At 49.7% G+C, this 14043-nt stretch overlaps 2 protein-coding genes across 4 annotated transcripts in view; both read right to left on the bottom strand.

The window, feature by feature from the left end:
• The window catches only part of tnr5 (Tumor necrosis factor receptor superfamily member 5), a gene marked incomplete at its 5' end in the record, with an annotated part of 1066050 nt that overhangs the window by 797062 nt on the left and 254945 nt on the right, over positions 1–14043 (bottom strand).
• LOC110531259 (protein kinase C zeta type-like) overlaps positions 1–14043 on the bottom strand; it is a 154263-nt gene that overhangs the window by 37943 nt on the left and 102277 nt on the right. For all 3 annotated transcript variants that reach the window (XM_036988861.1, XM_036988860.1, XM_036988859.1), the window contains exons 9-12: positions 7267–7402; positions 2801–2888; positions 2474–2593; positions 163–242 (exon numbers count right to left, since the gene is read on the bottom strand). In XM_036988861.1, coding sequence (XP_036844756.1) covers positions 163–242; positions 2474–2593; positions 2801–2888; positions 7267–7402 — 424 coding nt within the window. The remainder of the gene's footprint in view (positions 1–162; positions 243–2473; positions 2594–2800; positions 2889–7266; positions 7403–14043) is intronic.

The raw sequence follows: 14043 nt of genomic DNA, 5'->3' as shown, positions 1-14043 counted from the left end.
ACTCTGTCTCTCAGCCAAATGGATGTGGCCTTCACAGAGTGGCTGTCATGGCGCTGTCCTAATGGTGTCTTGAACACGGTCCTTCACGTGCTGTTTTCACCGAGGGGGAGGGACACGCTTTATTGGACACACTTGGTGAACACTACGGTGTTCTTCTCTCACCTTGTTTAAAAAGCCCTTCAGCACGCTGGCAGCCTTTACCGACAGGGACCTTGGGATGCGAATAGTTTTTTCCAGAATAACTGTGTGGAGAAGACAGAGAGAGAGAGAGAGAGAATGTATGTGAAAGAGAGAGTGAGAAGTGAGAATGTATGAGAGAGAGAGAGAGACAGAGAGACAGAGAGAGAGACAGAGAGAGAGAGAGAATGTATGAGACAGAGAGAGAGCGAGAGAGAGAGAGAGAATTTATGAGAAAGAGAGAGAGAGAGAGAGAGAGAGAGAGAGAGAGAGAGAGAAAGAGAGAATGTATGAGACAGAGAGAGGGAGGACAATCCTGCGGAGGGAGTGAGGCAAACAATTGGTGATTCACCATCTGGCCTGCCCGTGGGTGCCCAAGGGTGCCTGTGTCTGCTGCGTACAAGCGAGGGGGTGGAAAGGGGGATGGAGGAGGGTGCTCTGCTCTGTGACTGCTTCCTTGAGACTCGCGGCACACAGGCTCAACACACTACTGAAGGACAAAAATTTATGTTTTCCACAGTGGAAAACAGTTTAGTGGTATTGTGTAGCAGCTGACCTCGTTGGTTAGTTGGAGCCACTGACACTCTGGGTACGTCCCTATAATCTCTCCTTCCTCCTGAGCTGTACACATGTTCATTCCTCCCCGCATATAAAAACTATTTCATGGGATTGGTTTAGGCCTGGCCTACATGGGGTTCCCTAAACCCATAAAGGGAAGTGTACAAGTGTACACTGCAGGAGAAAGGAGAGATTTGTTTAGATGCATTCTCTGTGGGGTCAAGTAAATCCTTGATTGACCTAAAAAATAAATAAAAAACTCACAGTCATAACAAACATTACGTGTCTAGGAGGAGACAAGGCAGACGCAAAGCAGTTGAACATCCCTGGCTCTCTGATGAACAGATTACAGATGGAAGAGTAGAGCGATGTTTATCCTCCTCTTCAGCCCTCTCTGATCTGTTTGTGTACGAGTCCTAATGAAATGATAACTGGATCAGTCTCTGACTGTGTACCAAATGGTACCCTAGTCCATATCTAGTGCACTAGATAGGGAAGTGCCATTTGTGATGGTGTTGGCACCCCAGGGTTAGGGTAAATTATTACATTTACATGTATTTTTATTGTCTAATCAAAACTTGACTTCTGCTATTAACCCAACCCCTCTGAAACGGAGAAGTGCGAGGGGCTGCCACTTTGGGTGCCCTTTGGAGCTGTTGTGAGGGGTTACCTGCCTTGCTCAAGGGCACAACGGCAGATTTCTGGGGCCACATTGGGTGCCCGGGGAGCTGTTGTGGGGGGTTACCTGCCTTGCTTAAGGGCACAATGGCAGATTTCTGGGGTCACTATCTGGGGCTGGAGGGAGCTTTGGCCTGGGGCCTGGGGCCTGGGGCCTGAACTTTGGATACCACCATGCCAACCCTAAACTCTGTGTGTCAGTCTATGGTTCTGGGTGTTGGCATGTGTGCCTGGGTTGGCCAGGGTGAAGTTGGCACTGGTCAGGGTGGTGACATAAGGCTGGTCACCCCCTACGGATAGAGGGGCCTGTTTCCGCTAGCGAGGTGGTATCCAGGAGCATGCTGCTTGCCCTGTGGGGGCGTGAGGAAGACCAAAGGGTTGGCAGATGCCCGTGGGTTTCAGTGCTCATGCCCAAGCTGCAATGGGTGGGTACGGTGGAGAGAGACTGGGGGGGGGGGGGTAGGGGTATGGAGGAATGTTTGCTCCAGCGGGGTATAGGGTGGGTTGTAGTACAGTATAACACATACAAATAAAATAACCGGCATCCCCATTGAATCAAATATATTTAAACGACGTAACACGTCTGGTAGCCTTCAAATGTGTCACACAAGAAGCAGTTGGCTCCCCTGTGGTATTGCTCTAGCTGTCCGAATGTCTCATACCTATTTCTTGTGTGCAAATCTTTATCGTTTTGAATACAAATTACATAATAAATAAATAAGAACTGTATTGAGAGACGTGTGGTGTGTTTGTGTGCTTTCTGAGGGGGTTTGGAGCACCAAAATACACATTTCCAGATATACATAGTAAGACATTTAAAGACATGTGAAGTACTGCTATCCTGAATAATCATGCCCTTTGAGTGGAGGAGTGAGTAGCCAATGTGATCAGAGTATGTGTTGTTTTTTAACGCAAACTGGCCACCATACATCACCACCATACATATTGCCTAGTAGTAGTAGTGGTGGATGTCACACTTAACAATGTGAAGCACTGTGTGACACTAGGTAAGAAGCACTGTCATGAATCCACTCCAAACTGTAGTAGAGGGCTCTCTCACCTTGGAAGAGGTACTCCTCTGTATTCATGTCAGGATTGTCGGTGATGATGTCGAAAGGGGACCTCCCGGCCATCATCTCAAACATAAGCACGCCTAACGCCCACCAGTCAACACTGAACCCTGGAGAGAGACGACAGACAACCATCAGCCATCTTGGTTAGATTCAGTTACAGTATGGTAATGACAGAAATGGTTTGAGAGAGATCTGTTCATTTCTTTCACGTTTTTATTTTATTGTTTTGAGTTTAACAGTCTAAAAGGCAAATTCCCAGAGCTCATGTTCTCCCCATTCCCTCCATGTATGTGTTGTTGACAATAGGGACTCACCATAGTCTTCCCCTCTGAGGATCTCAGGGCCGATGTAGTTGGGGGTTCCACAGAATGTACTGGTGGTGTCTCCAGGTCTGATGCCCTCCTGATAGAGGAGAGAGATGGAGGAGGAGGAGGAGAGAGGAGAGAGGAGAGAGGAGAGAGGAGAGAGATGGAGGAGGAGGAGAGAGGAGAGAGGAGAGAGATGGAGGAGGAGGAGAGAGGAGAGAGGAGAGAGATGGAGGAGGAGGAGAGAGGAGAGAGGAGAAAGATGGAGGAGGAGGAGAGAGGAGAGAGGAGAGAGATGGAGGAGGAGAGAGGAGAGAGGAGAAAGATGGAGGAGGAGGAGAGAGGAGAGAGGAGAGAGATGGAGGAGGAGGAGGAGAGAGGAGAGACGATGGAGGAGGAGGAGAGAGGAGAAAGGAGAGAGATGTAGGAGGAGGAGAGAGGAGAGAGAGAGTTAAAGATGGAGAGATACAGGGAGGATAACAGAGGAAGATGGTAGAAAAGAGATGGAGGAGGAGGAGAGGAGAGAGGAGAGAGATGGAGGAGGAGGAGAGAGGAGAGAGAGAGTTAAAGATGGAGAGATACAGGGAGGATAACAGAGAAAGATGGTAGGAAAAGAGATGGAGGAGGAGAGAGGAGAGAGGAGAGAGATGGAGAGATACAGGGAGGATAACAGAGGAAGATGGTAGGAAAAGAGATGGAGGAGGAGAGAGGAGAGAGGAGAGAGAGAGTTAAAGATGGAGAGATACAGGGAGGATAACAGAGAAAGATGGTAGGAAAGAGATGGAGGAGGAGGAGAGAGGAGAGAGGAGAGAGATGGAGGAGAGAGGAGAGAGGAGTGAGAGAGTTAAAGATGGAGATACACAGGGAGGATAACAGAGAAAGATGGTAGGAAAGAGATGGAGGAGGAGAGGAGAGAGGAGAGAGATGGAGGAGGAGGAGGAGAGAGGAGAGAGATGGAGGAGGAGGAGAGAGGAGAGAGGAGAGAGAGTTAAAGATGGAGAGATACAGGGAGGATAACAGAGAAAGATGGTAGGAAAGAGATGGAGGAGGAGGAGAGGAGAGAGGAGAGAGATGGAGGAGGAGGAGAGAGGAGAGAGGAGAGAGATGGAGGAGGAGGAGAGAGGAAAGAGGAGAGAGAGAGAGTTAAAGATGTAGAGATACAGGGAGGATAACAGAGGAAGATGGTAGAAAAGAGATGGAGGAGGAGGAGAGGAGAGATGGAGGAGGAGGAGAGAGGAGAGAGAGAGTTAAAGATGGAGAGATACAGGGAGGATAACAGAGAAAGATGGTAGGAAAAGAGATGGAGGAGGAGAGAGGAGAGAGGAGAGAGAGAGTTAAAGATGGAGAGATACAGAGATAACAGAGAAAGATGGTAGGAAAGAGATGGAGGAGGAGGAGAGAGGAGAGAGATGGAGGAGAGAGGAGAGAGGAGAGCGAGAGTTAAAGATGGAGATACACAGGGAGGATAACGGAGAAAGATGGTAGGAAAGAGATGGAGGAGGAGAGGAGAGAGGAGAGAGATGGAGGAGGAGGAGGAGAGAGGAGAGAGATGGAGGAGGAGGAGAGAGGTGAGAGGAGAGAGAGTTAAAGATGGAGAGATACAGGGAGGATAACAGAGAAAGATGGTAGGAAAGAGATGGAGGAGGAGGAGAGAGGAGAGAGGAGAGATGTAGGAGAGAGGAGAGAGAAGAGAGGAGAGAGATGGAGGAGGAGGAGAGAGGAGAGAGGAGAGAGGAGAGAGAGAGTTAAAGATGGAGAGATACAGGGAGGATAACAGAGAAAGATAGTAGGAAAGAGATGGAGGAGGAGGAGAGAGGAGAGAGGAGAGAGAGAGTTAAAGATGGAGAGATACAGGGAGGATAACAGAGAAAGATGGTAGGAAAGAGATGGAGGAGGAGGAGAGGAGAGAGGAGAGAGATGGAGGAGGAGGAGAGAGGAGATAGGAGAGAGATGGAGGAGGAGGAGAGAGGAGAGAGAGAGTTAAAGATGGAGAGATACAGGGAGGATAACAGAGAAAGATGGTAGGAAAGAGATGGAGGAGAGAGGAGAGAGGAGAGAGAGTTAAAGAAGGAGAGATACAGGGAGGATAACAGAGAAAGATGGTAGGAAAGAGATGGAGGAGGAGGAGAGGAGAGAGGAGAGAGATGGAGGAGGAGGAGAGAGGAGATAGGAGAGAGATGGAGGAGGAGGAGAGAGGAGAGAGGAGAGAGAGTTAAAGATGCAGAGATACACAGGGAGGATAACAGAGAAAGATGGTAGGAAAGAGATGGAGGAGGAGAGAGGAGAGAGGAGAGAGATGGAGGAGAGAGGAGAGAGGAGTGAGAGAGTTAAAGATGGAGATACACAGGGAGGATAACAGAGAAAGATGGTAGGAAAGAGATGGAGGAGGAGAGGAGAGAGGAGAGAGATGGAGGAGGAGGAGGAGAGAGGAGAGAGATGGAGGAGGAGGAGAGAGGAGAGAGGAGAGAGAGTTAAAGATGGAGAGATACAGGGAGGATAACAGAGAAAGATGGTAGGAAAGAGATGGAGGAGGAGGAGAGGAGAGAGGAGAGAGATGGAGGAGGAGGAGAGAGGAGAGAGGAGAGAGATGGAGGAGGAGGAGAGAGGAAAGAGGAGAGAGAGAGAGTTAAAGATGTAGAGATACAGGGAGGATAACAGAGGAAGATGGTAGAAAAGAGATGGAGGAGGAGGAGAGGAGAGATGGAGGAGGAGGAGAGAGGAGAGAGAGAGTTAAAGATGGAGAGATACAGGGAGGATAACAGAGAAAGATGGTAGGAAAAGAGATGGAGGAGGAGAGAGGAGAGAGGAGAGAGAGAGTTAAAGATGGAGAGATACAGAGATAACAGAGAAAGATGGTAGGAAAGAGATGGAGGAGGAGGAGAGAGGAGAGAGATGGAGGAGAGAGGAGAGAGGAGAGCGAGAGTTAAAGATGGAGATACACAGGGAGGATAACGGAGAAAGATGGTAGGAAAGAGATGGAGGAGGAGAGGAGAGAGGAGAGAGATGGAGGAGGAGGAGGAGAGAGGAGAGAGATGGAGGAGGAGGAGAGAGGTGAGAGGAGAGAGAGTTAAAGATGGAGAGATACAGGGAGGATAACAGAGAAAGATGGTAGGAAAGAGATGGAGGAGGAGGAGAGAGGAGAGAGGAGAGATGTAGGAGAGAGGAGAGAGAAGAGAGGAGAGAGATGGAGGAGGAGGAGAGAGGAGAGAGGAGAGAGGAGAGAGAGAGTTAAAGATGGAGAGATACAGGGAGGATAACAGAGAAAGATAGTAGGAAAGAGATGGAGGAGGAGGAGAGAGGAGAGAGGAGAGAGAGAGTTAAAGATGGAGAGATACAGGGAGGATAACAGAGAAAGATGGTAGGAAAGAGATGGAGGAGGAGGAGAGGAGAGAGGAGAGAGATGGAGGAGGAGGAGAGAGGAGATAGGAGAGAGATGGAGGAGGAGGAGAGAGGAGAGAGAGAGTTAAAGATGGAGAGATACAGGGAGGATAACAGAGAAAGATGGTAGGAAAGAGATGGAGGAGAGAGGAGAGAGGAGAGAGAGTTAAAGAAGGAGAGATACAGGGAGGATAACAGAGAAAGATGGTAGGAAAGAGATGGAGGAGGAGGAGAGGAGAGAGGAGAGAGATGGAGGAGGAGGAGAGAGGAGATAGGAGAGAGATGGAGGAGGAGGAGAGAGGAGAGAGGAGAGAGAGTTAAAGATGCAGAGATACACAGGGAGGATAACAGAGAAAGATGGTAGGAAAGAGATGGAGGAGGAGGAGAGGAGAGAGGAGAGAGATGGAGGAGGAGGAGAGAGGAGAGAGAGAGTTAAAGATGCAGAGATACAGGGAGGATAACAGAGAAAGATGGTAGGAAAGAGATGGAGGAGGAGAGAGGAGAGAGGAGAGAGATGGAAAGATACAGGGAGGATAACAGAGAAAGATGGTAGGAAAGAGATGGAGAGATACAGGGAGGATAACAGAGAAAGATGGTAGGAAAGAGATGGAGGAGGAGGAGAGGAGAGAGGAGAGAGATGGAGGAGGAGGAGAGAGGAGAGAGAGAGTTAAAGATGGAGAGATACAGGGAGGATAACAGAGAAATATGGTAGGAAAAGAGATGGAGGAGGAGAGAGGAGAGAGGAGAGAGATGGAGAGATACAGGGAGGATAACAGAGAAAGATGGTAGGAAAGAGATGGAGAGATACAGGGAGGATAACAGAGAAAGATGGTAGGAAAGAGATGGAGGAGGAGGAGAGGAGAGAGGAGAGAGATGGAGGAGGAGGAGAGGAGAGAGGAGAGAGAGAGTTAAAGATGCAGAGATACACAGGGAGGATAACAGAGAAAGATGGTAGGAAAAGAGAAAAGAAGAAAAAGCGTGTGACTTCGATACCTAGTGTATTGATCCACTTCTACATAGTGAATCAGAAGTCCTTCAGCAGTAACAGTTCAGCAGTACTATATCAGTACACTGTGCAGTAGCTCTGAGTGTCTCACCTTGCACATCCCGTAGTCTGTGAGCTTGATGTGTCCCTCGTGATCCAAGAGGACGTTGTCCAGTTTCAAATCTCGGTAGATGATTCCCTTTTCGTGCAGGAAATTCAGAGCGATACAAATTTCAGCAGCATAGAATCTGAAAAAAAAAAGGATTCATTCAGACATGCTTTTCCTTCTTCAGAGAGTTCCCAGCCCACAAACGTACAATTTGGTTCTGACCTTCAACCACGTAGAAACCATCCTGAAGCCAACATATACGATAGAATGTATATTTTTATACAGGAAGTAGTTTCTAATGAATGGGTGATTATTTGTTTTTATTATCTGTCTAACATTTGGCGAGACGTGGTGGGCTACATGATGTTGATTTCTCTTATTTTTCCCCATGGGGGGCTCTCTCCCTCTGTGCGCTCTCTCCCTCTCCCTCTCCCTCCCTCCCCCTCTGTGCTCTCTCGCTCTCTCTGTGTGCTCTCTCCCTCTGTGCTCTCTCTCTCTCCCTATCCCTCCCTCGCCCTCTGTGCTCTCTCGCTCTCTCTGTGTGCTCTCTCCCTCTGTGCTCTCTCACTCTCTCTCTGTCCCTCCCTCTCCCTCTGTGCTCTCTTGCTCTCTCTGTGTGCTCTCTCCCTCTGTGCTCTCTCTCTCTCCCTCTCCCTCTGTGCTCTCTCGCTCTCTCTGTGTGCTCTCTCCCTCTGTGCTCTCTCTTCCTCTCTCTCCCTCTGTGCTCTCTCTCTCTCCCTCCCTCTCCCTCTGTGCTCTCTCTCTCTCCCTCCCTCTCCCTCTGTGCTCTCTCACTCTCTCTGTGTGCTCTCTCCCTCTGTGCTCTCTCTCTCTCTCTCTGTGCTCTCTTCCTCTGTGCTCTCTCTCTCCCTCCCTCTCCCTCTGTGCTCTCTCTCTCTCTGTGCTCTCTCCCTCTGTGCTCTCTCTCTCCCTCCCTCTCCCTCTGTGCTCTCTCTCTCTGTGTGTGCTCTCTCCCTCTGTGCTCTCTCTCTCCCTCCCTCTCCCTCTGTGCTCTCTCTCTCTCTCTCTGTGTGCTCTCTCCCTCTTTGCTCTCTCTCTCTGTGTGCTCTCTTCCTCTGTGCTCTCTCTCTCCCTCCCTCTCCCTCTGTGCTCTCTCTCTCTCTGTGTGCTCTCTCCATCTGTGCTCTCTCTCTCCCTTTGTGCTCTCTCTCTCTCGCTGTCTCTCTCCGTCTCACTCTCTCTCCGTCTTTGCTCTCTCTCTCTCTCAATTCAATTACATTCAAAGGGCTTTAATAGCATAGGAAACATATGTTTACATTGCCAAAGCAAATGGAAGAGACATTAAACAGAAGGTAAATAAACAAGGGAAACATTCATAAACATAACACTCACAAAAGTTAAAAGAATATAGACATTTGAAATGCTATATTATTGGCTATGTTGTAACAATGTGTAAGTAGTTGAAGTATGAAAGGGAAAATAAATAAACATACAAATATAGCTTGTATTTACAGTGTTAATTGTGCTCCACTACTTGCCCTTTCCTCATGGCAACGGGCCCCGTGCTGCTGTGGCTGCCCACTGTTTTATTTCGCCTAACAGATATGGGAGTTTATCAATGTTTCATTTGTTTTCAAATTCTTTGTGGAACTTTGTAATTTGAGGGAAATATGTGTCTCTAATATGGTCATACATTGGGCAGGAGGTTAGGACGTGCAGCTCAGTTTCCACCTCATTTTGTGGGCAGTGTGCACATAGCCTGTCTTCTCTTGAGATGCAGGTCGGCCTATGGCGGCCTCTCTCAATAGCAAGGCTAGGCTCACTGAGTCTGTACATAGTGTGACGGCCCTGAATTTGTCTGAACCGTCTCAGTGCTTCTCCTTCCAATAGGGTGCTTCCCCTTTAATGCCCAATTAAATAGACAGCCTCAGCTGCACAAAAGTGGGGTTGTGATGGAGACGTGAATGAGGATGTGTTCAACCCTCAGTTCCGAAGCTTCTCAGTTCCGTTTGTTTTGTTGCATTTAAAAGTGTGCTTTCTAATAGCAAGTTTGCCCAGGATCGGATCCATTCATTAGTCCGTTGGACTGCACATCTCCAGCTGTTCTTCGTGGCCTTTCTCCGCTGGAGATCTGGTGGCGGATTGTCTGACTGACCAACGGACTGCAACCTTTTTGTATACGGTATTTCATTTGTTTTGGTGTGATGATAGACCGTGATGATTTATGTGGTCAGTTGTAGTTGAAGACTTGAGACTGAGATTTGATACTCTTCTTGGTTGCGTGGTAAAAGAGTTGATATTTTGATTGAGACTGGGTTTACGCTACACTTGTATGAACGGACAAACATTGCGTGACTAAGGTCACTTGAGTTCCGTGAACTCCTTTACCGGGCTGGACTCTTTTAGGCCCGAGGAACAGGACATTTCTGGATGAACCGGAGCTCATTATTTGTTATATTGTTATGTGTGTGTGATCATTTAAGTTGGTAATACAACCCACGCAAAAGAACACAGTAGTTTTGAAGTTATTTCAAATATTTGAAGGGTTTATGAAAAGTGGATGTCCATCCTGACTTTTACATGAGTCCTTTGTATTGGTGTAGACTTGAGGGACCAGATGGGACTCATTTCCTCCCAAACCAAAACTAGAAATCAATATTTTCTCTGGTAGGTACCACCTACCTGGCACCCCTACAAACAATAACCTCAAGTCAAAACCGTTACAATAGTCAAGGATTTTCTTAATTTAGGGTTAGTCACAGTGGTCAGGTATTCTGACACTGTGTACTCTCTGTTTAGGGCCAAATAGCATTCCAATGTGCTCTGTTTTTTGGGTTGATTCTTTCCAGTGTGTCAATTAGTTATCTTTTTGCTTCTCTTAATTTGGATGGGTCTAAATGTGTTTCTGTTCTGGGGCTCTGTGGGTTCTGTTTGTGAACAGAGCAAGTTGGCTGAGGGGATTCTATGCGAGTCCAGTATGGTGAGGCCGGGTGCCGCAGAGTGTTCTAGTTCCCTCGCCAATTCATTGATATTGTATATGTTGAAGACGGTGGGGCTCAAGCTGCATCCCTGTCTCACCCCACAGCCCTGAGGAAAGAAATCTGTGTGTTTATTGCCTATTTTAATTGCGCACTTGTTGTTTGTGTACATTGATATTATGTCATATGCTTCCCCCCATCAATTTGTATAGCAGACCCTGGTGCCAAATTGATTCAAAAGCTTTTTTTTAAATCAACAAAGCATGAGAATACTTATCTTTTGTTTTGTTTGTATGTCAATAAATGTGTGCAGGGTGTATACGTGGTCTGTCGAACAGTATTTTGGTAAGAAGCCAATTTGACATTTACTCAGGACATTGTTTCACTGAGAAAATGAGTCTGCTGTTGATTATACTGCAGAAGATTTCTGAGATTGCTGCTGAAACACATTCCATGGTAATTCTACAGGTCAAATTTGTCTCCACTTTTGTGGATTGGGATGAGCAAGAGAGAGCGGGGTAAAGAGTTACTGAGAGATAGGGGGGAGAGAGAGAGAGAAAGAGTGCACTGAGAGAGCGGGAGAAAAAGTGCACAGAGAGAGCGAGAGAAAGAGAGCGAGAGAAAGAGAGCGAGAGAAAGAGAGTGAGAGAGAGAAAGACCACAGAGACAAAGAGAGAGAGGGCACAGAGACAAAGAGAGAGAGACAAGAGAGCGAGAGGGCACAGAGACAAAGAGAGAGAGACAGGGCACGGCGAGAGAGTGGGAGAGACAGGGCATGGAGAGAGAGAGGGAGAGACAGGGCACGGAGAGAGAGAGGGAGAGACAGGGCACACACAGAGAGAGAGGAAGAGACAGAGACAGGGCGTACACACACAGAGAGAGAGAGGGCACAGAGAGAGAGATACGGGGCACAGAGAGAGAGAGAAAGGAAGAGGGAGAGAGAGACAGGTCACCGAGAGAGAGAGAGAGAGAGAGAGAGAGAGAGAGAGAGAGAGAGAGAGATACAGGGCACAGAGAGAGAGAGAGAGAGAGAGAGAGAGAGAGAGAGAGGGCACAGAGAGAGAGAGACAGGGCACAAAGACCGAGAGACAGGGCACAAAGACCGAGAGACAGTGCACAGAGACACAGAGAGAGAGAGGAACAGGGCACAGAGACACAGAGAGAGAGAGAGGAACAGGGCACAGAGACACAGAGAGAGAGAGGAACAGGGCACAGAGACACAGAGAGAGAGAGGAACAGGGCACAGAGACACAGAGAGAGAGAGGAACAGGGCACAGATACACAGAGAGAGAGAGAGATAGAGAGCAGTGCCTCACTGAGCAGTGTTGTGCACTTCATCCTGTCAGCTCCACAACCACCAACCTCACCACCCCCACCGTCCCCCTCAGGGGAACCAACCCAGAGACCACTCAGAGCACGCCTCATGAATATGTACCATCATTATCGGTGATAACCATTGCGCTGTGCATGGACGGGGCCGGGGCCCACTGCATACAGATGGAGTGCCAGTGGGGGCCCTTGCCTCTCTAAATCATCCTGCCTTTGATCCAAGTATATCACCAGCGCACTCAGAGAAACTACGTAGACAGGCACAATGAATTATGAGCGCTAATTATGTTTTGCCGATGTAATGATGATTTTTTTTTCTTCAAAAGAGCACGTCAGGAGAATTTGGGTTCGACTTGCCCTTCCACGGAAACGCTAACAGACTGTCAAACGTGAAGCTTTCTCCGGAAGAAAAATAACAACAGCACAGGAGAGAGAGATAGTAAAGTCAATCAAAGTGGTTTTGCACCAGCCACCTCAAAATAGTAACAATCTACCAATCACAGGCTGTTTCTGTTCCAGGCCAGTTTGTCACTCTCCTTGAACAGCACTCTCTGTGCGAAGCAAACACGCCCAATTATGAGGGCTGCCTGCCCGCGTGTCATCGTACAGCTTCAACAAGGCTATTTCAAGAAGTGGCTCGGCCTCTCCTTGTCCCTCACTTTGTGCAATAGGGGAGTAGGGGAGAGACAGCGAGGGAGAGAAAGGACGGGAGAGACAGCGAGGGAGAGAGAGGACGGGAGAGACGGCAAGGGAGAGAGAGGACACGAGAGACAGTGAGGGAGAGAGAGGACGGGAGAGACAGTGAGGGAGAGAGAGGACGGGAGAGACAGTGAGGGAGGACGGGAGAGACAGCGAGGGAGAGAGGACGGGAGAGAAAGCGAGGGATGACGGGAGAGACAGCGAGGGAGAGAGAGGATGGGAGAGACAACGACGGAGAGAGAGGACGGGAGAGACAGCGAGGACGGGAGAGACAGTGAGGGAGAGAGAGGACGGGAGAGACAGTGAGGGAGGACGGGATAGACAGCGAGGGAGAGAGGACGGGAGAGACAGCGATGGAGGACGGGAGAGATAGTGAGGGAGAGAGAGGACGGGAGAGACAACGAGGGAGAGAGAAGACGGGAAAGACAGCGAGGGAGAGAGAGGACGGGATAGACAGTGAGGGAGATAGAGGACGGGAGAGACAGTGAGGGAGAGGGAGGACGGGAGAGACAGTGAGGGAGAGGGAGGACGGGAGAGACAGTGAGGGAGAGAGAGGACGGGAGAGATAGGGAGGGAGAGAGAGGACGGGAGAGACAGCTAGGGAGAGAGAACGGGAGAGATAGCGAGGGAGAGAGAGGACGGGAGAGACAACGAGGCAGAGAGAGGACGGGAGAGACAGCGATGGAGAGAGAGGACGGGAGAGACAGCGATGGAGAGAGAGGACGGGAGAGACAGCGAGGGAGAGAGAGAAAGGGAGAGACAGAGAGGGAGAGAGACGAGAGAGATAGCGATGGAGAGAGAGAGGACGGGAGAGACAGTGAGGGAGAGAGAGGATGGGAGAGACAGCGTTGGAGAGAGAGGGGACGGGAGAGACAGCGTTGGAGAGAGAGGACGGGAGAGACAGCGAGGGAGAGAGAGGACGGGAGAGACAGCGTTGGAGAGAGAGAGGACGGGAGAGACAGTGAGGGAGAGAGAGGACGGGAGAGAGAGGACGGGAGAGACAGCGAAGGAGAGAGATCGGGAGAGAGAGACAGCAATGGAGAGAGAGGACGGGAGAGACAGTGAGGGAGAGAGAGGACGGGAGAGAGAGGACGGGAGAGACAGCGAGGGAGAGAGAGGATGGGAGAGACAGCGTTGGAGAGAGAGAGTACGGGAGAGACAGTGAGGGAGAGAGAGGATGGGAGAAAGAGGACGGGAGAGACAGCGATGGAGAAAGAGGACGGGAGAGACAGCGTTGGAGAGAGAGGACGGGAGAGACAGCGATGGAGAGAGAGGACGGGAGAGACAGCGTTGGAGAGAGAGGACGGGAGAGACAGCGATGGAGAGAGAGAGGACGAAGAGACAGTGAGGGAGAGAGAGGACGGGAGAGACAGCGATGGAGAGAGAGGACGGGAGAGACAGCGATGGAGAGAGAGGACGGGAGAGACAGTGAGGGAGAGAGAGGACGGGAGAGACAGCGTTGGAGAGAGAGGACGGGAGAGAGAGGACGGGAGAGACAGTGATGGAGAGAGAGGACGGGAGAGACAGCGATGGTGAGAGAGGACGGGAGAGACAGCGATGGAGAGAGAGGACGGGAGAGACAGCGATGGAGAGAGAGGACGGGAGAGACAGCGATGGAGAGAGAGGACGGGAGAGACAGCGATGGGAGAGAGAGGACGGGAGAGACAGCGATGGAGAGAGAGAGGACGAAGAGACAGTGAGGGAGAGAGAGGACGGGAGAGACAGCGATGGAGAGAGAGGACGGGAGAGACAGCGATGGAGAGAGAGGACGGGAGAGACAGCGATGGAGAGAGAGGACGGGAGAGACAGTGAG

This window comes from Oncorhynchus mykiss, chromosome 9, assembly GCF_013265735.2.
Source record: "Oncorhynchus mykiss isolate Arlee chromosome 9, USDA_OmykA_1.1, whole genome shotgun sequence".
NCBI lineage: Eukaryota > Metazoa > Chordata > Actinopteri > Salmoniformes > Salmonidae > Oncorhynchus > Oncorhynchus mykiss.
This window is presented reverse-complemented; position numbering and strand designations above follow the sequence as displayed.